Source organism: Pinus tabuliformis, chromosome 7, assembly GCF_031772625.1.
Source record: "Pinus tabuliformis cultivar Carrire ecotype Pingquan chromosome 7, CPIR1, whole genome shotgun sequence".
Lineage (NCBI taxonomy): Eukaryota > Viridiplantae > Streptophyta > Pinopsida > Pinales > Pinaceae > Pinus > Pinus tabuliformis.
The window spans coordinates 1,489,422,071-1,489,448,042 of NC_142293.1; the positions used below are offsets into that span (position 1 = coordinate 1,489,422,071).

The 25,972-nt window shown below is 36.7% G+C and overlaps 1 protein-coding gene across 1 annotated transcript; it reads left to right on the forward strand.

Moving 5' to 3' along the window:
* Positions 1-1,915: 1,915 nt before the first annotated feature.
* LOC149253469 (putative multidrug resistance protein) lies at positions 1,916-25,380 on the forward strand. Its single transcript, XM_089454493.1, has 8 exons — positions 1,916-2,273; positions 2,362-2,416; positions 2,721-2,899; positions 19,518-19,978; positions 20,586-21,126; positions 21,930-22,832; positions 23,765-24,759; positions 24,938-25,380. Exons 1-8 carry the CDS (start codon positions 2,031-2,033, stop codon positions 25,299-25,301), a joined length of 3,741 nt encoding a protein of 1,246 aa, XP_089310619.1. The 5' UTR covers positions 1,916-2,030; the 3' UTR covers positions 25,302-25,380.
* The last annotated feature ends 592 nt before the right edge of the window (positions 25,381-25,972 follow it).

Consider the following 25,972-nt stretch of genomic DNA (forward strand, 5'->3'; position numbering starts at 1 on the left):
ACTTCGGTTAAACATAATCAATTATTTGTTATTAATTAATATGAATAATCAAATATTCTTAATCACATTAGTCAAACAATGTCACCCTCTACCGTTAATGTTTAAGTAGTTGACTATGATGAAATGTAGTCAACCCTATGTTTACCATAATTAACAATAGTGAACCACATTCACCATATTTAACATTGAGGTTTATAATATTCGGGTTTGTAATATTATAGTTTAATATTTGTGTTTATAATATTGAGTTTAAAATTAGGGTTTATCATATAGGGTGTTTAAGGTATAATGTTTATAATGTTAAGTTTATAGTGTTTGGGTTCATACTATTAGGGTTTATATTTGGGTTTATAATATTGAGTTTAAAATTAGGGTTCATCATATAGGGTGTTTAAGATATAATGTTTATAATGTTAAGTTTATAGTGTTTGGGTTCATACTATTAAGGTTTATAATATTGGGTTTAATATTAAAGTTTATAATATTTGGTTTTATAACATTGGATTTAAAATATTTGGGTTTATAATATTAAGTTTAAAATATTAGATTTTAATATTAAAATTTATAATATGAATGAGACGTAAACATTATAAATCATAATATTAAAACTCAATATTTTAAGCTTAATGATATAAAGCCTAATATTTGAAAGCTTATATTAAAAACCCTGCAAAAACTCTAATATTATGAAACGTATATTATATACCCAGTATTAGAATTTCTAATATTAAATTCAATATTATAAACCTTAATATATAAAACTCAATATTATAACTTTAATATTAAACCTTATATTTATATCTATAAATCTGTACCAGACACTTAAGAATTATTAAATCTGTACCATACACTTAAGAATTTTTGATATAGTTGAAATATGTTCATTATATTAAACACATTTATTAATGTAGTTATATATATATTTAATATATTTAATATATGTCTATTTTCTTATATCAACTTATATTTATTAATGTAATTTTGCCCATCTCTATTTGTATTTAATTTTTTTTATTAGTTTTAATATAAAACATATATATATAAACTTTTCATCCCACCATTAAAATATACTTTCAGTTTTTTCCTCTGCAGAATTAAAAATAAATAAATAAAACGACGAGAAAGGGATAAATCTAACCTATACGAAGTATATCCCTAAATTTTTCCATCAAATTTTGTGTTCTCTTATCACCTTCTATTTTTATAATTTACTATTTATACAAGTACGTTGGACTGACAAGTTTTTGTCAAATTTCATCTACTCTTTCAATAAATATACCGTCATATTATCATATTATTGATTGAATGGTTCGTATAACAAAATATATATATATATATATTTTAAGCAGATGGAAAATTACAAAAAATGTTTATCCTTATTTAATTTTATATTCGACTCGAATTTAGGCAGGTCTTTAATATTTGTCACACATATTTTGACTGTGTCATCTCGACTCAGGATTTTGGACTGTAGAGACCAGGAATTTGGAAACCGCTCCCTCTAAAATGAAAGGCTGTCGTATCGTCTAATTGTTTATTCGATGAAACTGACGTTTATCTACTCAGTTCTTGATTCTACAAATCAAGGAATGTTAGACTCGTTCAATGCAGTCACATTTGTTGTGCTCTTGCTATTGGATGTTGCTCTTAAAGTCACATTTGTTGTCATCATGAATTCATTAAAGTAATTTTGTAATGGAGCCAAAGTACTACTCGTTCTCGCAGGAACGATAACTGCCAGTCTCCTTGACCGTATTCTAATCCGGTGGCCCACTGCAAAGTCAAATGCGACCTGGCAACCCGATAACCCGATTGTACAATTGGGCTTTCACGCATTGAGATCATAATCCTCTCGATATATAATGGAGAGGAATTGAACGAATTTGGTAGAGACATATCTGACGAATTAGTTTTATCAGTCAATCTGCCCAGAAGCTGAGCTTGCGGTGAACGAATTTCGTACAGATATATCTAGCAAATTCGTATTGTTAGTCATTCTCCCAAGAAGCTTATAGCTCGCGCTTGGCCAGATGGCTAGCAGCGTTGATACAAACACGAATGGAGGTTCGAAAGGAAAAAGCATATCAATATGGATTATTTTTAAACATTCAGATCCTGTAGATGTTTTCATGATGGTGTTAGGCACCTTGGGTTCCATTGGGGAAGGAACTCTGATACCTATTGGCAATTTTGTTATCACGAGTTCGCTACTAAATATTCTTGGAAGTGATCCTCCTCTGCAGAATCCTCAATCCGTTGCTAAAATAAATAAGGTTAAAACTTCGATCTATTGTTGCTTTTATTTATTATTTGTATCATTCTCAATGAAAATTGATGGATAGTGCTTTGACCATGATGCAGATATTGCTGAAATTTCTGTATTTGGCTGTGGCAGTATGGCTTGCAGCGTTTTTAGGTATGATTTTGAAGTAAAGGTTAAATAATATGCATTGATTTAATGATTGGGTTGTTGTATTTTCATTTTGTTTTTTGAATATTTCATTATTTGTATTTCATGAACAAGATGAGATCACAGTAAACTAATAATTAGCTTATTACATAATGTTTAATATTTACATATTTCCAGTGTTTGTAGCGTGCTTTATATTTACATATTTCCAATATTTGTAGCCTCAATGTTGTTTATATAAATGAGTGATGAGTTTCAAAATATATGTAAGCAGGGCAATCAGTTAAACAATTTTCCTTTTGTGCTACAGAGGCATTCTGCTGGACAAGGGTTGGAGAAAGAAAGGCATGTTTCTTGCGCAGAGAATATTTGAGGTCTGTTCTTAGACAGGACGTTGGCTTTTTCCATGCCAGAGGCACAGACGTCGCTGAGGTGGTCAACAGTGTTTACAACGACACCTTCGTCATACAGGACACCATCAGTGAAAAGGTCTGATTCTGAGAACCCACCAATATCGAACCCATAATTCCAAGTAATCAAAATGCAATGTCGTTAGCATCCGCCAATAGACGTGTAGAAATAGAAAACAGAAGCCAAATACCATATTTCTTCACGTTCCTCACAGTCCCTTGAAAGGCATAAGCCATATAACCTTATAATGGGTCATCTTACAAATTGAATGTCAAATTTGGTAATGAGCCAAATTCATGACGAAAAAAAAACTGTGCCCTCTTATTTTAGTATACGTAATAATAGTGTTGCGTAAAATTTCGGAGTTTTTCCTTAATTTTGGGATACAATTTTTAGTTACATTGTCATTTTTATTGTTGTTGTTATTTTAAATTTACCTTAGGGAAAACAAATATCACATAAATGAAAATGTGGCATAATTCTCTCCCGATTCTAAATTCCAAATCCCAATTTTTGTTAGTTTTGGTGAGCTTTCAATAATTTTAAGCCATCCCGTTTACTAAAGTTACAGCAACCATGCTTGCTAAGTACATCGCTTGCTAAATAGATCGTTTGTTGGTGCAGATTTCGTTTGTAGGTTGAAGGACATACTAAATGAAGTTATGAGAACACATATTAAGTAATTAAGAAGGAATGTGTATTAAATGAAGGGTTAGTAAAAACATATGGTAAATATTCACTCAGTAACTATTACTTATACTCAGTATCATCTACAAGTTTAGAAAATCATTTATTTTGTATAAGCCCCCTACCATGTCTTAATACTTTGACTTTGTCATAAATTTATGTGTTGAAATATATGTTTTGCATATACTTGAGTAGATGTAAGGGAAAATAGTGAGCAAATTTTGGTGGGTGGGTGAAAACAAATTAGTTAGTGAGTATAAAATATGAGTAATAACTTGTTTTACTATAGTTAGAGGTTTTAGTTGGTGAATATAAAATATGAGTAAGAACTTGTTTGTCTCCATATGAATATATTTCATGTAGTAGAATTATAATCCAAAGTTTTATTTTAGTTGCTCCTAAATTTTACTCTTTCTGTGAGTTAAATTCCCGTGTTATTTAAGCTCCTCTTTGATCTCTGCAACTGAATCATTGAGGGAAAGACTCGTCTCCTTTGCCCCTCTAATTCTTTCATGTGGTATTGGAGCGGGTCAAAAACTTTGTTAGTGGAAGAACAAGTGTTTTTACTGGAAATTAAATGGTTGTTTTGAAAACAATTTTTTGAGGGAAAGACTCCTCTCCTCTGCCCCTTTAATTCTTTCATGTGGTATTGGAGAGGGTCAAAAAATTTGTTAGTGTAAAAACAAGTGTTTTTACTAGAAATTAAAAGGTTGTTTTGAAAGAAAATTTTTGGAGCGTAATCATCATTAGTGAGAAACTTTTATTTACACTCAAGAAATGGCAGCATAAAGCACAAGCTTGAGTAATCCTCAGATACCGTAGTTTAATGGCCAAAATTATGGCTATTTGGTTATAACAATGAAGGCTTTGATTTATTTTGAGGATATTTTGGATTTGGTGGAGAATGGGTTCCAAGAACCAGCTTTCATTTCTTCTGAGGATATTTTGGATTTGGTGGAGAATGGGTTCCAAGAACCTGTTAGTTTCAGTCTTTGCAGCCTTCCTCTAGTGATCAAACATGCTCTTACAAAGTGATTTTAAGGTGTCAAGGCCAAATTTTGTCATTTCAGTGAGTCTTCAAGCAAAATTTGGTCACTAGCTATTAGGTCTAGGGTTTGTTTTCACTCCTGTCAAAGTTGTCCTAATGTCAGTCCATGTCATCATTCAGCTGAGTGTACCATCATTCAGAGGGTTGTCATCATCATGTCAAGTTCCACTGGGTCATTTATACCTTGTTCATGCTTCGGTTGCGCCTAGGTAAGGTTCATTTTCCTCTCCTAGGGTTTTGAAGGCAAGTTCTCTTGGATGGTCAAATCATCAGCAAAACATGTATCTTGATGTTCATACACCTTCCCCTATCCTTAATGTACCTTATTAAACACTTTCCATCACTGAGATACCCCAAATTCCTCATTTTCGCACAAACCCTAGTTTCTTGCTACAACTTGGCAATTTTCTAAGCTAGACCTATGTTTTGCCCTTTTGGACCCCTTCCCCTCACTCAATCTTTGCAATTCCACTTTTCCCTGCTTCCTAACATCTCTCCCTACTTCTCAAAATTTTATCAAGAATTTAGAAACCCCTTATCCCCTTCATTTCGCTTCATTTCAACAAATCCCCTGTTCCACACATCGGGGTAGGTTTTATTCAAATGATGTTTCTGAGCAAGAAAAGATGAATTTTGGAAAACTGAGAGAGATTTTTGTCCAAAATAGGCCAAGGAAGAAAAACCACCTTCACTTTTTACACAGGTGTCATGGTTTTATAGAAATGTCAAAAATACAGTTGCCTCGGGAGAATTGATGCACCTCTGAAGTGACCTTGGGAAAATCAAGCTTTCTCCTGGCTTGGTTGACCAAATGACTTGCTTGATGAGTCAAATGATAACTAGACACAAATATATTTCCAATGCACTATCATGAGCTCAATTTGGAGTTGAGGAAGGCCTTCAAAAGTTGACTGGAACAACACTCTGCCTTTAGGCAGCTTCATTTTACACATTTTGACTAGTCTTGGGAGATTTTATTTTTGACAAGGCAAATGAACTCCAAATTAAAAAATTACAGTTGAGTTGGAAAATAGACTCAATCAGCTTTCCAACGGGCTATCCCACACCCAATTTGGATACTGGGAAGGCTTCCAAAAGTCTCCTGCAAAAAGTGCTACGCATTGGGCAACTCGCGCGGCGCACATAACTGGCGCAGCGCATTGGGCTCCAATTTCCAGTCCAAATTTACACTGGTGCAACACACAGAGAAGGCGTGGAACATTGGGTTTCAGGTACGGCGCATAGAGCTTCCAAGCCTGACTCTCTAAAAGCCTCCCTCAAATTGCCAAAATCACTCAACTCTCCTAGTGTGCAAGTAAGTTAATGCTCTCATCACTGCTAGTAAAGGACTTTTCTATACAATTTATGGTGGATTGTGTAAAGAAAATCAAACCCTACCTTCTTGCTATTCCCAACAAACTGCTGACTAGGGTTTGCATTATTGTTTTGCTACCAAGATCATTCTGTCATTTCCTTATCTTTTCACTCCCTCACTCATTTTTACTTCCCTATTCCCTAAACTCCCATATTCCTAAAAATCATCTATCCCTATCCCAATTCCCATTTCCCAATTCCTAAATACAAATTCCCAAACCCTAGCTGTTATCCCTAAAACTCCCATATTACTCCCTAATCCCCTATTTCCCTAAATCAACCCTATCCTAACAGTCCTAAAATCCCTCACTTTCCCCTCCCTCTATAGTCCCTCATATCACTTTTCCCTTGGTGGAAGAAAATCAAGAAACAACATAATTTTCCTATTTTTCATCAAGAAAACTCACTTGCTAGCAGAGATGGAGTCTGATCCTTCATATGATCATGATGAAGGGACACACAGTGACTCTCCTACAGAGCTACATGCACCCAGGAGACCTCATAAAGTTGCCAAACATTTAGGAGAATCGCCAAGCTGCCCAAAGGAGGAGGGTGGAGTTTACTTCACTTGAGCAGGAGGTTAATGCCGATCAGGAGTCATGGCTTGAAAGAGCCAATATCCACTTGGAGAGGAAGTTATAAGGGGCCATCAATGAGAAGAATACGCTGAGAAACATGGCATATGATTATTTGTCAAGGAACCTGGTGTGCCAAGCTAGAATCAAGACCCTGAAGGCAAAATTGAAGAGAGCATCAAGGAGGCAAAAGGAGCATGAAGGACTTCAGATATTGGCTGAGGATTCCTTGGCCCAACACAATGCTTGATGGAGAAGACTCAGCCCAAATTTCAAACAATTTGGAGCACTTTTTGTATTTTTGAAATTTTTGGTCTAAAACACAGAAATTTCTGCTCTATGCGCCGCACCACGTGGCTCTCGCTTTTGCTAGGAGCCTCCAAATCACAAAAACTCAGCATTTTTGGATTTGGCATGAAAATGTATGCTTGCTTACCTATGGCGAAGAAATTTGGGCAGTTTTTGAGCCCTTAAAAAGGTCAAAAACACTCAAAAAATGACCTCACTGCCCCTAATTTGACACACAGGAAGTAGTGTTGGGAGAATGGACTTTTGGAGGGGAAAATGAAGGCCAAATTGAAAAATTCCACTTGGGTTGGAAAGTAGATAGGCAAACCTTTCCAACATGCACACCTAGAGCTCATTTTGACATCGGGAAGGCCTCCAAAAGTTGGTCCAAACAAGCACTATGCATAGAGAATCAGGCGCGGTGCATAGGGAAAATTTTGCCAGTTTGATCAAGTATACTCTATTTTTCACCTAGTTCTTTGACAGTTTGACTTTTCTCTTTCTTAAAGTCAAACTTATGATGTAATTTAATGTAAACTGATGGATCTTGATGTAATTATGTCAAATTTTCACTCATAGAGGTATATTCATCCATGAAATGTTAGTTTGCAACTGAATGAATCAGTTCCCTAGTTTTTAGAGGCATGTTGTTCCACTGCCTAATTTGTAGTTCTCAGTTTAGAATTAGTTGGAACAACTCCTAAACTTGTGAGCTCGACCCCTCGAGGCTAGTATGAGTTGTTGTTTGCCTATATCTTATGTTTTTTCAGTCATTAGCATGGTTGGACTTTGGAGAAAGCCTTGAGCTTCATTGTACACTCATATCAGCATTTTGGCTAAGGAATTGAGATCAGGATTTGCAACACTCTTTGGGATTCATATGACAACTTGTCTTGGTACAGTGCTTTCCTTTGTAATTGTGCATTTATTTATGTGATTGTATGCCATTATCTCTCTTATTTCTTCTCAGCTAAATCAAACAAGAGTGTAAGTAGAATCCATTGAAATTGCAGTGCTCTACTTGAGGTTTGATTTAGTCTTTGATGTTTTCAGCTGTTTGGAGAGGATCCATGAGTTTTCTTGCCCTCTTCAACTCCTTACCTATCTAATCCCTCCATCTCATTCGATTTGAAGTGCCAAAAACATTTGCCTACCTTGCCCCATTGAGATCTCTGCAAGACTGAGCCTCAATCCTCGCACCCAAAATCTACCTTTCCATCTGAGCCAACAAAAACATCATTTTATTCAATCAAACTTTTTCACACATATACCTAGCCTAAGATCTGTATTTCTATCAGTCATCTCAAGCCCTCATTGATTGTAATTTGCTGAGATTGACCCGGAGAGAGCCCTCTCCCGACCTGGTAGGGCTAGCTACCAGGTTAAGCGTGGTTTGATGTTGGCCCTGGATCCTACCTTCTTTAGCCTAAGGTAGATCTAGGCGCTAACATAGTGGTGACCATACTGGGTACGAAAAGTTTATTTGTTTGTTAGTTTTCTTTGCTTTATAAACTACAGACAGAGCCTGAAGTTATGCTAGGAAGCCTTCGAACTGCACATTGCTTTGTGAGTGCATAAGTAGATAAAAGCTGCTTCAGTCAATCTCTGGTCTAGTCTTATAAGCTGAACATCTAACTTGCAAATTGCCCCAGTAACATGTATCACGTTCAAATCTAATTGTTGATGGTGGACAACGATTAGACACTGGCAAGGCTGAAATCATTCACTTGGTGACTCTAAATCAGTTTCGAGATCGGATCCAAGGACTCCACTGGAGGATCAACCTGACCAATAGAAACATGAAAGGAAAATATGGCAAGATCAGGTATTCAAGTTGGAATTTCATCCAAGACATTTTGTTCCTTGTTGTAAATTATTTCTTCTCTTTTCCTGAGAATGTCAAGAAGGCTTTGCAAAGTATATTGTATTTGAGAAAAGATCCTCAGCTTGCATTTGATTCCTTCTCTTTGAAGATTGTGAATACCAAAGATTGCATGCTTTTGAGCTTGATCAAGACCCTTTTTCTAAATCTTGTGATGACCATCTTCAAATTGATAAGCCTCAAGAGACCAAGACTGATTCTACAGCTTCTGTACATACCCCTATACCTTATAAAATTCCATATCGATACAAGCCTCTGATTTTACCTCCGCTATCCCATGCTTTCCCTAAAAATCATGACCTATATCTACCAAGATTTGATGGTGAACGCGACAACATCACTGCTGAGAGACATGTAATGAATTTTGAGTCCTTTCTTGATCTTTTTGAAGTTGATGAAGAAGATGTCAGTATTAGGATTTTTGTTCTTTCTTTGCAAGGCAAAGTGAAGAGTTGGTTCAAAACCCTGCCTGATGCGAGCATCTCAGATTTCCAACAGTTCATCAAAGTTCTCCTCGACAGGTGGGTGGTAAGACAAAACCCTTTCTTGATTATAGAAGAGTATAACCAGCTGAAAAGATAGCCAGGGGAGACAGTACAACAATTTTCTACCAGATTTAACCAAGTTTATTATTCGATGCTGGTTAATATAAGACTTCCTCCTAGATCCGCTCTTTTGCACTACCTGGGTGCCTTTGATTTGGAAATGGAGTTTCAGCTGAGAGAAAGGAATCTTGCAAAACTTGAAGAGATGCAAAACAGTGCAGTAGATGTAGAGGCTCATTTGCTGATCCAAAGGGCAAAGTTGAAGGAAAAAGAGATGAAAAACATAGATCCGGAGGAATCGACATCTCTAGAGGTAAAGCTTGACAATTTGGCAAGTGCAGTGGAAGACATGATGCAAAGGATCACCGCAAGGAATGAGTATAATGTTCAAGCCCATGGCTCGTTCATTGAAGAGGAACAAGTTGCTGAACCAAAACATCTTCTTTCTTATCCTAGTTGTCATAGATCTGATAATGATTGTTTTGTAGATCATCTTGGAGAAAAGAGATCTGTTGATATGACATGTATGCTTGATGATGTCTTTTATACTAACAATTTGCCTCAGTTTGATGAGTATGATGATGATTATGTTCTCCAAACAGAAGCTAATCTTGCAAACAAATTAGCAGCTAGATTGTGGGAGGAAGAAGTTCACTTTTAGCAGCTCGAATACAATGTTCAGCCGATGCATATCAGTCATGGAAGTGAGGAGGAAAGTGCAACAAATTTTGAAGTAAGTGAATGATCTTTGCCTTTTTGTTTTGTTCAGTTCATCAGAGACAACTTTCACGCAATCAGAAATCAACTGTCAACAAGTTTTGATTTGGATCATCTTGAGGGCAATGAAAACCTTCTTCAAGACTTTTCATATCCAGACTTGCAGCCCCCGAATGCCTTTGATTGGCAAGTTGCAAATAAAGAATTGGAAGCTGGAACATATGATCAGATGATGCAAGATGATTCCGTACCCTTCTATTTTGAATCATTTCAGTTTTTGAAGGAAAATTTGCATAATACATTTTCAGTAAAGGATGAGCAGCTTGTAGGGAATCATGTAATCTCATCGGAACCAATAGAAAATGGGTTGTAGCAATCTTTTCAAGTTTTTCATGATCCAATAGCTGATGTGTTGGATGATTTCTGCAGTCAAAGTCCTTCCCCATTGACTACATGTGAGCTTGAAATGTGTGCTGATATAAACTTGATTCGGCAGCTGGTTTCTTTGTCATTTTTAGCAGGAGTCTCATCACAAAGCTTAGATGAAAGTTTGCATTCATGGTATGAGGAAAAGAGAAGTAATCCATTGGATGAGCTAAGTCCCAATGTGCATGAATTTCGAGATCCTTATGCAGTGTTTTTGGAGGCGGATAGAGAATCTATAGTATTCAACAGATCTATTTCTAAGTTGTCATGGGAGTTGCCTTTCAGTAGTTCTCTCTTGTTGTCCATAAGCGAGCACTTGCGGAGAATTCAAACAGCAGCCGGAATACTTACTTGGTTGCATTAGTTGTTTCATTTCACTTGATCAGGTGATGAATGGAACGATTAGAGTAGGTTTTAGTGAATAAGCTTCATATTGAGCATATTTTCCAGTTTGTCGGTCGTGTTTAAGTATCGAGTCAATTTTTAGTTGAGTGAGAATCAATTTGTGTCGTCAAGTCATCATTTTTTGATCATGCATTTTAGCTTGAGTTTTTGACTCCATTGCCCAATGGATGAAGGCATTGTCTGCTTTCCAAAGATCTGTAGTTCTTGGCACCTCAAAGGAGCTACCATTCCCATTAGATCCAATGTTAGTGTCAGTCTTTGCAGCCTTCCTCCAGTGATCAAACATGCTCTTACAAAGTGATTTTAAGGTGTCAAGGTCAAATTTTGTCATTTCAGTGAGTCTTTAAGCAAAATTTGGTCATTAGGTATTAGGTCTAGGGTTTGTTTTCACTCCTGTCAAAGTTGTCCAAATGTCAGTCCATGTCACCATTCAGCTAAGTGTACCATCATTCAGAGGGTTTTCATCATCATGTCAAGTTCCACTGGTTCATTTTATACCTTGTTCATGCTTTAGTTGCGCCTAGGTAAGGTTCATTTCCCTCTCCTAGGGTATTGAAGGCAATTTCTCTTGGATAGTCAAATCATCAGCAAAACTTGTATCCTGATGTTCATACACCTTCCCCTATCCTTAATGTACTTTATTAAACACTTCCCATCACTGAGATCCCCCAAATTCCTCATTTTCGCACAAACCCTAGTTTCTTGCTACAACTTGGCAATTTTCGCTAGACCTGTGTTTTTCCTTTTTGGACCCCTTCCCCTCAATCAATCTTTGAAATTCCACTTTCCCCTACTTCCTAACATCTCTCCCTACTTCTCAAAATTTTCTCAAGAATTTAGAAGCCGCTTATCCCCTTCATTTCGCTTCATTTCAACAAATCCCCTGTTCCACACATCGGGGTAGGTTTTACTCAAATGATGTTTCTGAGCAAGAAAAAATGAATTTGGGAAAACTAAGAGATTTTTTTGTCCAAAATAGGCCATGGAAGAAAAACCTCCTTAATTTCTTACACAGGTGTCATGGTTTTAGAGAAATGTCAAAAATATAGTTGCCTCGGGTGAATTGATGCATCTCTGAAGTGACCTTGGGAAAATCACGTTTTCTCCTAGCTTGGTTGGCCAAATGACTTTCTTAATGAGTCAAATGATAACTAGACACAAAGATATTTCCAATGAGCTATCATAAGCTCAATTTGGAGTTTAGGAAGGGCTTCAAAAGTTGACTGTAACAGCACTCTGCCTTTAGGCAGCCTCATTTTGCACATTTTGACCAGTCTTGGGAGATTTGATTTTTGACAGGGAAAATGAACTGCAAATTGAAAAATTTCAGTTGGGTTATAAATTAGACTCAACAAGATTTCCAACGAGCTATCCCATGCCCAATTGGGATACCGGTAAGGCCTCCAAAAGTCTCCTACAAAAACCGATACGCATTGGGCAACTCACGCAGGGCACATAACTGGTGCGATGCATTGGGCTACAATTTCCAGTGTAAATTTACACTGGCGCAGCGTGTTGGGTTTGAGGCGTGGTGCATAGAGCTGCCAAGCATGATTCTCTCAAAAACTCCCTCAAATTTCCAAAATCACTCAACTCTTCTAGTGTGCAAGTAAGTTAATTCTCTCATCACTGCTAGTAAAGGAGTTTTCCATACAATTTATGGTGGATTGTGTAAAGAAAATCAAACCCTACCTTCTTGCTATTCCCAACAAACTGCTGACTAGGGTTTGCATTATTGTTTTGCTGCCAAGTTCATTCTGTCATTTCCTTATCTTTTCACTCCCTCACTCATTTTTACTTCCCTATTCCCTAAACTCCCATATTCCTAAAAATCATCTATCCCTATCCCAATTCCTAAATACAAATTCCCAAACCCTAGCTGTTATCCCTAAAACTCCCATATTACTCCCTAATCCCCTGTTTACCTAAATGAACTCTATCCTAACAGTCCTAAAATCCCTCATTTTCCCCTCCCTCTACAGTCCCTCATATCACTTTCCCTTGGTGGCAGAAAATCAAGAGACACCATAATTTTCCTATTTTTCATCAAGAAAACTCACTTGCTAGCAGAGATGGAGTCTGATCCTTCATATGACAATGATGAAGGGACACACAGTGACTCTCCTACAGAGGTACATGCACCCAGGAGACCTCATAAAGTTGCCAAACATTCGGGAGAATCACCAAGCTGCCCAAAGGAGGAGGGTGGAGTTTACTTCACTTGAGCAGGAGGTTAATGCCGATCGGGAGTCATGGCTTGAAAGAGCCAATATCCACTTGGAGAGGAAGTTAGAAAAGGCCATCAATGAGAAGAATATGCTGAGAAACATGGCATATCATTATTTGTCAAAGAACCTGGTGTGCCAAGCTAGAATCAGGACCTTGAAGGCAAAATTGAAGAGAGCATCAAGGAGGAAAAAGGAGCATGAAGGACTTTAGATATTGGCTGAGGATTCCTTGGCCCAACACAATGCTTGATGGAGAAGTCTCAGCCCAAATTTCAAAAAATTTGGAGCACTTTTTTATTTTTGAAAATTTTGGGCTAAAACATAGAAATTTCTGCTCTATGCGCCGTGCCACGTGGCGCTCGCTTTTGCTAGGAGCCTCCAAATCACAAAAACTCAGCATTTTTGGATTTGGCATGAAAAATTATTCTTGTTTACCTATGGCCAAGAAATTTGGGCAGGTTTTGAGCCCTCAAAAAGGTCAAAAACACTCAAAAAATGACCTCACTGCCCTTATTTTGACACACAGGAAGTAGTGTTGAGAGAATGGACTTTTGGAGGGGCAAATTGAGGCCAAATTGAATACTTCCACTTGGGTTGGAAAGTAGACTGGCAGAACCTTCCAACAAGCACGCCTGAAGCTCATTTGGACATCGGGAAGGCCTCCAAAAGTGGGTCCAAACGGGCGCTATGCATAGAGAATCAGGCGCGGCACATAGGGAAAATTTTGTTAGTTTGACCAAGTATACTCTGTTTTTCGCCTAGTTCTTTGACAGTTTGACTTTTCTCTTTATTAATGTCAAACTTATAATATAATTTAATGTAAACTAATGGATCTTAATGTAATTATGTCAAATTTTCACTCATGAAGGTAGATTCATCCATGAAAAGTTAGTTTGCAACTGAATGAATCAGTTCCCTAGTTTTTAGAGGCATGTTGTTCCATTGCCTAATTTGTAGTTCTCAGTTTAGAATTAGTTGGAACAGCTCCTAAACTTGTGATCTCGACCCCTGGAGGCTAGGATGAGTTGTTGTTTGCATATCTTATGTTTTTTCAGTCATTAGCATGGTTGGACTTTGGAGAAAGCCTTGAGCTTCATTGTACACTCATATCAGTATTTTGGCTAAGGAATTGAGATCAGGATTTGCAGCACTCTTTGGGATTCATGTGGCAACTTGTCTTGGTACAGTGCTTTCCTTTCTAATTGTGCATTTATCTATGTGATTATATGCCATTATCTCTCTTATTTCTTCTCAGCTAAATCAAATAAGAGTGTAAGTAGAATCCATTGAAATTGCAGTGCTCTACTTGAGATTTGCTTTAGTCTTTGATGTTTTCAGCTGTTTGGAGAGGATCCATGAGTTTGCTTGCCCGCTTCAACTCCTTACCTGCCTAATCCCTCCATCTCATTCGATTTGAAGTGCCAAAAACATTTGCCTACCTTGCCCCATTGAGATCTCTGCAAGACTGAACCTCAATCCTCGCACCCAAAATCTACCTTTCCATCTGAGCCAACAAAAACATCATTTTATTCAATCAAACTTTTTCACACATATACCTAGCCTAAGATCAATATTTCTATCAGTCATCTCAAGCCGTCATCGATTATAATTTGCTGAAATTGACCCAGAGAGAGCCCTCTCCTGACCTGGTAGGGCTAGCTACCAAGTTAAGCATGGTTTGATGTTGGCCCTAGATCCTACCTTCTTCAGCCTGAGGTAGATCTAGGCCCTAAAAGAACTAGAAAATGCAGCAAGATTCAATTCCTTGACATAGCAAAAAGGGATTTGTTGAGGGACAACAGGAAGAAGGATTCAAAAGCCCTATTCTATAGTTTTCAAGCAATTCATGAAAGTATTTTCTCAAGGATTGCAACAAAAATGAAGTCCAAGGAAGCATGGGATACCCTTCAGCCTACCAAGGCATGACAAAAGTGAAGACAACAAAGCTACAAATGTTGAGGAGAGACTTTGAGACAATTTGTATGAAAGAATCTGAGAACGTAGACTCATTTTTTACACATGTAATTAGACTCGTTACTCAAATCAGGTCTCCTGGTGAGACACTTGAGGAAAGGAGAATAGTTGAGAAAGTTTTGAGAAGTCTGCCAGCAAGGTTTGATGCCATTGTTGTGGCCATAAAAGAGACAAAGGATCTCACACAATTTTCAGTGTGTGAGCTTCATGCATCACTGATTTCTCATGAACATAGAATGAATAGAGTAACAAACTCCTCAATGAAGCATGTCTTCAAGACACAAGTTTCATTTGGTCAAGGTAGAGGCAGAGGAAGATCATATGCTAGAGGAAGAGGAAGAAGCACACATAAAGGTGGAAGAGGTAGCCCTTCAAACTCAAATGGAAGGGGGAGCAGTCCAAATTTAAGTCAAGGCCCAATTTAGAATCAAGAACAAGGTCAGAGGTATGATAAATCTCAAGTTCAATGTTATTATTGTAAGAAGTATCTTCATTATGAAAATGAATGTAAAAAGAAGCAACATGATATAAATAACAAACCAAGAGTAAATTTCACAAAGGAAAATCAAAACCAAGATAACATGTTTCTAGCTTGTAATGTAGCACAAGCAAAACAAAGTGATGTATGGTTTCTAGATTCTGGGTGCAGTAACCACATGATAGAGAACATTGAAATACTTTCCAATTTAGATGAATGTGTGAAATCTGAAGTGACATTAGGCACTGATAGCAAAGTCTTTGTCATGGGCAAAGGAAGAGTCAATATTTTAGCAAAGAAGGGGGAGAAGAAGTACACTTATAATGTTTACTCTGTCCCTGATTTGAAGCATAACCTCATAAGCATTGGAAAACTCATTCAAAAGGGCTACACTGCATTTTTCAAAAATGATGAGTTCACAGTTTTGGATAAGTCTCCAAGAAGACAATTGATTGCAAAAGTTCAGATGACAAGAAATAGAATGTTTCACCTAAAGATAAAATCAGATTTGAAGGAAGTAGGTGCCTAAGCACAATTGTCAATGAATTGCAAGAGGATGAAAGAAATGTAGCGGCTGTCACACAAGTAAAATTTCAGGCAGAGGTCAAAGATGTAAACTGATTATGGCATTTGAGGTTTTGTCATCTTTACTTTGGAGGTTTGAATATCCTACTACAAAAGGCATGGTGAAGGGATTGCCACTCCTAGAAGAACTAGATAGCCTATGTGAAGGACGCATCTTGGTCAAACAACATAGAGAGACATTTCTAGTAGGAAAGTCAATAAGGGAAAAGGCACCTTTGGAGCTTGTCCATTTATAATTTTCTGGACCAATGCAGACAACACCAATTGGTGGCAGCGACTATTTCTTGACCTTCCTAGATGGTTACACAAGGAAGACATGGGTCTACTTCCTAAAACATAAAAGTGAAGCGTTTGAACGCTTTTTCCAATACAAAGCTCATGTTGAGAAGAAATGTGGACACTACATCAAAGTCTTGAGTACTGATAGAGGTGCCGAATACATCTCAAATGATTTCCTACTCTTTTTCAGGGAGCATGGAATTCACAAAAAATTTACAAAAAGGTATACATCTCAGCAAAATGGTGTTGCGCAAAGAAAAAATATGACCATTATGGAAATGGAAAAGAGTATGTTGAAGGAAAAGCATTTGCTAAATGATTATTGGACTGAAGTTGTCTCTTGTGCATCATATATCATTAATAGGTGTCCAACCAAAAGTGCGAAGAATGTGGTTCCTGAAGAGGCATGGAGTGGAAGAAATAACAGTGTCACTCACATGACAGTGTTTGGATGTGTGGCGTATGCACATCTTCTGGATGAGTTAGTGAAGAAGTTAGAAAACAAGGGGGATAAATGCATATTTATTGGATATAGTGATGAATCGAAGGCATACGAGCTCTACAATCCATCAACAGAGAAGGTCATAATCATTAGAGATGTACAGTTCATAGAAGAGGAAGCATGGTATGGAAGTTTAGAGAAGACAATCAAAGTGAAAACATGTATACCACATGAATAAAAAGAGTAATTGACTGCAACAAGTAATTCCTCAACAATGACTCCTCTTACTCCTATTCAAGCACCACAAAGCCGTCAGCAAGTAACATCATCAACAAATAATAAGACAATGTTACACATTCAAGCAAGTGCTTCTTCAAACACACCGAAAAGACTCACAACGTCATCTACTTCAAGTGCAACATCAAGTGCATCTTCCGCAAACATAGGAAGACACAAATTCATAAATTTAAGTGAAATTTATGACCAAAATGAAGTTGATAATAGTGATGGTCTGAATTCCTTATTTGCATTGTATTTTCATGTAGATGACCCAATCCATTTGGAAGATGAAGTCAAAGAAGAAAAATGGGTTGCGACAATGGATGAAGAAACAGAAGCAATAGAAAAAATTGACACATGGGAGTTAGTGGACCTTCCGCAAGGAAAATAAGTCATTGGAGTGAAGTGTGTCTATAAGACCAAGAGCAACGTTGAAGGAAATATTGAAAGACATAAAGCAAGGCTAGTTGTCAAAGGATACAAGCAGCATCATAGAAGAGATTAAGTAAAAACATTTGCCCCAGTCGTGAGGATGGAAACAATGCATACAATGGTGTCAATTGCCGCACAACATAAATAGAAAGTGTATCAAATGGACATAAAATCGGTGTTCTTGAATGGAGTCCTGAAAGAGGAAGTATATGTTGCGCAACCACCTCGTTACGAGGTTGAGGGCTAAGAAGAAAAGGTGTATAGGTTGAGGAAAGCTCTTTATGGGTTGAAGTAAGCACTGCGTGCATGGTATAGTAGGATAGATGCTTACGTGTTGGACAATGGCTTCGACAAATGTGATGGTGAACCTACTCTCTACATCAAAGAGAGTGGTGTTAAGCTTCTTATTGTTGTATTATATGTATATGATTTGATTTTTATAGGATGTGATGATTTCCTCATTGTTGATTTCAAAGAAGTCATGAAAAGTGAGTTTGAAATGACTGACTTAGGGTTGTTAAGGTATTTTTTGGGCATATAAATGAAGCAAACATAAAATGGTATTTTTATTTCCCAAGAAAAGTATCTAGCAGACATTTTGGAGATGTTCAATATGTAGAACAACAAGCCCGCACCAACTCCAACTATCATATGGTTGAAGTTGAGCAAAGAAGATTGCAACAGTAATGTCAATCCGACATTATACAAAATTATCGTGGGCAGCTTGATGTATTTGACAACGACTAGGCCGGATATAATTTATGCAGTAAGCCTGGTGTCAAGGTTTATTGAGACATGCATGGAGACACATTGGCAAGTAGCCAAAAATATTTTAAGTTATGTCAATGGGATAAAGGAGTATGGAATTTTGTACACCATAAGAAATGATTTTATGTTGGTTGGTTACATTGACAATCATTGGGAAGGAAATGTCGATGATAGAAAGAGAATGTGAGGATATGTTTTTTATTTAGGTTCGGGAGCCATTTCATGGGCCTCCAAGAAGGAGCCAATAGTCTCATTGTTAATAGAAAAAGCTGAATATGTCGCTGCAACAGTAGCAATGTGTAAAGTAGTTTAGATGAGAAGAATGTTGAGGGATTTATGCAATGACCAAGAGGAAACAACCACTATTTTCTGTGACAAGAATTCTACAATTGTATTATCAAAGAACTACGTTTTTCAGATGAGCACCAAGCACATTGATGATAAATATCATTTTATGAGAGAGTTGATTAACAATGGTGAAATTGTGTTGCAGCATTGCAGGTCACATCAACAATGTGCTCACATTTTCATAAAGTCATTTGCACGTGAAAATTTTGTTTATCTCAGAGACTATTTGGGAATTATCAATGGTGGGAGTTGTGATTAAGGGGGAGTGTTGGAGAATTAATTCAACCACCCTGTTTACTAAACTAATAGCAACCATACTTGCCAAGTAGATGTTTTGGAGGTAGCGGATTTTGTTTGTAGGTTGAAAAATAGATTAAATGAAGTTCTGAGCTCTCGTACACATCAAACCATTCCTAGGTAAACATTCACTTTGCAACTATTATGCACATCAAACCATTCCTAGGTAAACATTCACTTTGCAACTATTATGTACACTCTGCGAGTTCAGAAAATCATTTATTTTGTACAGATGCCCATACCATTCCTTAATACTTTGATTTTATCATAAATTTATGTGTTGAAATGTATATTTTGAATATGCATGTGTAGAAGTCTAGTTTAGTTGAACACATATAAGTCTTAGAATTCAAGAGGAGAAAATCATGGACACCTCGTGAATGTAAAATCGCGCTAAGAACTTGTTTTACATACGAATGTATTTAATGTATTAGATTTTGTTGCTCCCAAATTTTACTCTGTTTTCTGAGAGTTAAATTTCTGTGTTAATTAAGCTTGTGTCTAGTTGCCATGTGATCTCCCCGACTGAATCGTTGAGGGAAAGACTCCTCTCGTCTGCTCTGTGTTAATCCAGCTTATTTGAATGAGTCCGTGCTCTGTATTCAATAGTTAAATTGGCCATATTCCAACGTGTTTCAGGTCCCCAACTTCGTCATGAACTTGGCTTATTTCCTTTCTTGCTATGCGGCCAGTTTGTTTTTGACATGGAAGTTGGCGTTGGTGACGTTGCCACTAGCCACTTTGGTGATCGTTCCCGGACTGCTATACGGTCGAACTCTGATGAGTATGGCGAAGAAAGTACATGCGGAATACAGTATGTCGAGTATGATTGCAGAGCAGGCAATTTCTGCTATTAGAACTGTTTATTCCTTCGTTGGAGAACAGAAGGCTGCGAACAAATTTTCAGCTGCGCTTGACGGAACTGTAAAACTTGGGCTTAGATCAGGCTTGGCCAAAGGGGTTGCCATAGGCGCCAACGCATCAATGTGTTTTGGCTTGTGGGCATTCATATCATGGTATGGAAGCAAGTTGGTGATGGATCACAAAGCCAGCCCAGGAAACATTTTCTCTGCAGGCTTCTCTGTCATCTTCGGTCGATTGTAAGTCTTATATTTCTTCATGGTGTTTTGTATAAATTTAGGAAAAAAAAAAAATTATTCACTTTAAAGTAAAATATTTGAAAGCAAAATAATAGTGATTTAAACTTATGTGGTATTCTTTGTAGTGAAAGATTTAGGATTTTCTAAGTACTATGTGAAATAATGATGGATCTTTTTTGAGATTAGAAACTTCTATATATATTAGATATCACTGTGGGAAATCTGTACTTTTTCTCTACAATACTGATATAAAATTATAAAATTATGAGATTTAGACTATTTAGTTGGAGTGGGATTTGATTGTTGCTAAATCTCAAATTCTTGAAGATAGAAATTACTTTGGGAAATTAAACAATAAACCATCAGAAAGAGTGTTGAATTTTGACTAATCTATTGCACAATCCTTTAACAGCATTATTGCACAATCCTTTAACAGCATCTTTTATCTAGTTCTTTGATATCATCTTTTATCCAGATTGATATACAATAGCATCTCACTGTGGATTGATTGTTATTTTAAAAATATTAAGCGATGTATGTGTTGAAATATTTATCATTTAATTTGAAAATATTTGAAACCCATTGACGTTGATGTTACTGTGACCAGATCTCTCGGGAGTGCGCTTCCAAATCTCAAGTACCTTTCTGAGGCAGCTATTGCGGCTTCTGGTATATATGAAATGATTGACAGAGTACCAGAGATCGATTCGGAGGACATGAGTGGAAAAGTATTGGAAACAGTTTCCGGGGAGATACAATTTCGGAATGTTGCGTTTGCATATCCATCTAGACCTGATCGCCCCATATTTCAGAATTTTTGCCTCACTATTCCTGCACGTCAAACAGTTGCTTTAGTGGGTTGCAGTGGCTCTGGAAAATCGACATCCATTTCATTAATAGAAAGGTTCTACGATCCGCTTAAAGGAGAGATTCTTCTGGATGGAGAGAATATTAAGAACCTTCAACTGAAATGGCTACGCAGCCAAATTGGGTTGGTTAGTCAAGAGCCTCCTCTCTTTGCTACCACTATTCGCGAGAATATTTTATTTGGAAGAGATGATGCAACGATGGAGGAAATCATTTCGGCTGCAAGAGCTTCCAATGCCTACGATTTCATCATGCAACTCCCAAACGGCTATGAGACGCAGGTTTTATACCATATCTTCTTAAACCAGTAGAATCCATGTCTAGCTTATTAATGTCATTGTTTCTTGCCTTCTAGGTATAGAATGGGAGGAATTGTGGAATATTTTTTAAATGTAACCTATTCTTATTTAAATTGCAGATTTCAGAAATTTTTTGGAATTTCATTAACATGAACTTGGTTAATTACATGGCCCTGTCTTTATCTCTTAAATTGATATGTCCCTTAATTTTATATTGCAAAATATTTTTGAAATTTTTGTAATTGTTAAGCAAATTAAGTCTACATAATTTGTCCTCTTTGTCTGAGTTTATGAGATATAATAGCTTTTAAAAATATTATTCTGATTGGTTGGTAGCTAGGCATTTTTATCTTGAATATAGTTCTACAAAATATCTAGAAATCTAATGATTAGGAGAAAGGTGAATTGTTTGACCTTTTCTTCAGTATCAGATTGCAAAATATTCAGGAATCTTGTAATCACTATAAATTCAAAAGTGATATGGTAGTTAGGAGAGAGATAATTTTTTTGATCTCATTATTGACTGCTCCTAAATATTCTCGAAACTTGTGATCATAATAAATTAAAAAATAATGGCTAAATAGTTTTCTATCAATTTTATATATTTCTCAAAAATTTACCGAAGGAAAAATTTATTTTCTCACAATCTGTTTGAAACATGAAGTTATAATTTCTTAAATCTATCACTTCAAAGTTCAGTGTAGTGAGTGAAATTTCCACAATAGATTCATTACAGTATTTTTTTAATAAGGGTGCAAGATTGAAGCAAGGTTGCAAAAACGCAGGTAGGAGACCGTGGCCTGCAGATGTCAGGAGGGCAAAAGCAACTTATAGCCATAGCAAGAGCGATGCTGAAAAACCCTTCCATCCTATTATTAGACGAGGCAACGAGTGCTCTAGACGCGCAATCAGAACACATCGTTCAGGATGCACTTCAACAAGCTTCAATTGGGCGCACAACGGTGATCGTGGCTCACCGTCTCTCCACTATTCAAAGAGCTGATAAAATAGCAGTGCTAAAAAATGGTGAGATCATCGAGTTCGGTGGACACCATGAGTTGTTTAAGAAGCCAGATGGAGCATATGTAGCATTGTGGCAGACACAAGAGAAGGCGGCATCGTCTAATTCATTAATGCAAGCTAGAACGAATAGCCGCAACTTCAGCCGCAACCTCAGCCAAAGCCTTAGTAGGATGAGGTCATATGCTAGTACAGGTCGTTGCGACAGTATTGTATCGGACAGTTTTATGTCGGACCTGCAACTAGAAGTTCAGAATGCAGAGAAAACATACCCGGCATCTCCTTCGTTTGGGAGATTGCTTGTATTAAGTGCCCCTGAATGGAAAAGAACTGTGATGGGCTGTTTAGGCGCTCTTGGGTATGGTGTTATCCAAATAGTATATTCTTTCACTCTAGCGAAAACGGCTTCCACGCTGTTTGTGACAGACATACACAAGCTGAAATCTGAAATCAGAATTTATTGCATCGCTTTTGTAGCGCTTGCACTTGTTGCTTTTATAACCAATTTGATGCAACATTATAACTTTGCAATGACGGGCGAGTTTCTATCAAGAAGGATCCGGCAAAGAATGTTTTTGAAAATTCTTACATTCGAAGTGGGTTGGTTCGATCTGGACGAAAATTCCAGTTCAGCAGTTTGCTCAATGCTGGCCAAAGAAGTTAATACTGTATGTCTTCCCATTCTTCTTATAAACTGTTATCTTTTTTCTATAAATTGGTATGCTGTGCAGATAGTAAGAATTTATTAGAGGCCGATATAGATTTTGAAAATATTTTGAAATTAGAGAAGAGTAGATACGATTGAATCCTCTTCTAAAAAAAGTTACAATTGAATCCACAAAGTTAGATTTTGAATTATGATTTAAACTATATTGGTTGCGATAACAATTTTCCATAGTTAAATTTAACATGATTGAAGATTTTCAGAGTAGTTTGATATCCTGAAGGAGTGGGGGTAAAAAATATTATTTTGACCTAATTTCATAGGATTCCTGCATCTGTAATGGAGATAAAAGATGACTCATTTTGTATCATATCCACAACTTGTTTGTACTTTCTGTATCATATTGGTATTCACCCCTTTCCTTATCATTCCGAAATCTGCAATGAAGATAAAATGATCATTGTGTTTCATATCCCCAAGTTGTATTTGTAGATATGATGGAATTCACAATTAAATTAGATTTTGAATTATTTTTGTATTTGTAGATATGATGGAATTCACAATTAAATTAGATTTTGAATTATTTTTTCAACCATGGTAGTTGTTACAACAATTTTATTAGAAAGATAGAGGAGATAAATTATAAATAATTTATCTAAACACTAGTTGTTGTTTTTTATTGATGACATAAACATGATGTTTACAATGAATATCCTGTGAAAAGTATTTAAATTTTTTTAACTAATAATTTGCCTAAAATATTTTGACATACAACCACAAATTAAAAATATCAATCACTTGACTTAAGTCAACACTTAAATACTCAATTTAGTTAACTGATTCTCTAGATTTAACCAACTCCAAGTAATTACCATTTCTAACGAATTTTTCTGAATCATATCGTTTTACATCTAAACCAGTTGTATATATATACAGGTGAAATCCTTGGTTTCGGACCGTGTTTCACTATTAGTGGAATGTGTCACTGGAATTCTTGTCGCATTCATTGTAGGATTAGCCTTGTCGTGGCGACTTGGTATTGTGTTGATCGGTCTGCAGCCGCTGCTGGTTGTTTGTTTCCTCACTAGAAAAGTTCTCCTTCAGGCCATCTCGCGTAAATCTGCCAAAGCACAGGTTCAAGGAAGGCAAATGGCCTCAGAATGTTTTACGCATCACAGCACCATTGCAGCATTTTGCTCTCAGGAGAAGGTTATTGACTTATTTGATTCCACACAGGCAAGCCCACACGAGGAGATTAAGAAACAGACATGGTACGCAGGAATCGGCCTGGGAACAAGTCAGTTTATCTCACTATGCTATATACCTTTTGTGTACTGGTATGCGGGAAAACATATGAACAGTGGAGATTTAAGTTTCTCTGTTTTTTTGTTGAGCTACTTTATCTTTCTTAGAACCGGTCGAATGCTAGCAGATGCAGGAACCATGACCTCGGACCTGGCCAAGGGATCTCAAGCTGTGTCATCTGTGTTTGAAATTCTGGGTAGAAACAGCCTTATTGACCCAGACAATGAGGGTGATAGTTGTGATGAAGTCCGAGGTGCTGTAGAGGCCAAACATGTAGATTTTGCTTATCCATCTCGTCCCGAGGCTGTTATCTTAAGCGATTTCTGCCTTAAAATCAGTGCGCGCAGTCACTTTGCTCTAGTTGGAAGAAGCGGGTGTGGTAAGTCCACCATCATTGGACTGATAGAGAGATTCTACGATCCACTGAATGGGAAGATACTCATAGATGGCCGAGATATCAGGAGCTTGAATTTGAGGACTCTGAGAAAACACATAGTTCTTGTTGGGCAGGAGCCAACTCTGTTCGCTGGGAGCATCCGGGAGAACATTGCCTATGGTAAAGACAACGCAACTGAGGCCGAGATTGTAGAGGCTGCTAAGGCCGCCAAAGCTCATGAATTCATTTCGTAAGTAAATTTAAAGAAATTTTATCATCATATTAATTTGGAATTTGATTAACCGAAATGAAACTATTATTATGTCTTCTATATATCTATTCTGGACATCCACAATAAAAAAAATGATGACCAAAGTTCCTGTTAAACCATTTTAATAAATAATGTGTATTGTGAATATATATTTCAGGGGCCTGAAAGATGGATATGAGACAGATGCAGGGAACAGGGGAACCCAGTTGTCTGGAGGGCAAAAGCAGCGAATAGCGATAGCACGGGCAATTATAAAGAATCCCCGCATCTTCTTGTTGGACGAGGCAACCAGTGCATTGGATTCTCACTCGGAGAAGGTGATTCAACAGGTATTAGACAAAGTGACAGTGGGAAGAACGAGCATCATTGTAGCGCATCGGCTGAGCACAATTCAGAATGCAGACTGTATAGCAGTTTTTGAGAATGGGAAGGTTGTAGAGAAAGGAAGTCATTCCGATCTATTGCGCAAAGGGGAAGGCGGGGCATATTTTGCTCTGGTAAAACTTCAGCAGCAACAGTAGGGCGTTGTACACATTAGGAATCGTAAGTGTTATTTTTTTTAGTTTTTAGTTGAGGTGCTTGACCAGAATTTATTGAAATAGTAAGTTTGAACTGTAATTTTACCTTATAGAATTGTCTAGGGATGTTGAATCTATATATATATATACAATAAAAAAATTTAAATAAAACAAATCAATATTTCACTTTAAATTTTTCCTGGATTCAATAACCCAAAAATAAAAAAAAATCGCACTAAAAGCAACTCCAATAATAATCTTAAAGTGTTTATATTTTTATATAATAATTAAAAATTTATAAATATGATTTTACACATTATTAATTTATTATTTAAAATATATTTTAAATAATACTAATGGTTAAGAGCATGTGTTTCCTCCTAAGAGGTCACAGGTTCAAAACCAGAGGGGGTAGAGTATGTATGTCTTCGTAGACTTAGCAGTCAAATCGCTGCGCGGAAGTGGGTCCCTTGTCCCACAAACAAGGGGGTCTCATACACCAATTTGGTGTTTGGCTTGGCTGTGACCTTAAAAATAGATATATATATATATATATATATATATATATATATATATATATATATAATTTTTTCAAAATATATATTAATAATTAAGTATAAAACTCTTTAAAGTTTTATATGATATTTCACATTATTGTAATTATTTGTTATTGC

Bases quoted from the DNA above. Each gene is read 5' to 3' on its own strand.
- LOC149253469 (XM_089454493.1), top strand. From the start codon at position 2,031: ATGGCTAGCAGCGTTGATACAAACACGAATGGAGGTTCGAAAGGAAAA. The intron at 22,833-23,764 runs GTATGTCTTCCC...ATATATATACAG, and splicing joins TGGCCAAAGAAGTTAATACT to GTGAAATCCTTGGTTTCGGA. The intron at 24,760-24,937 runs GTAAGTAAATTT...TATATATTTCAG, and splicing joins AAAGCTCATGAATTCATTTC to GGGCCTGAAAGATGGATATG.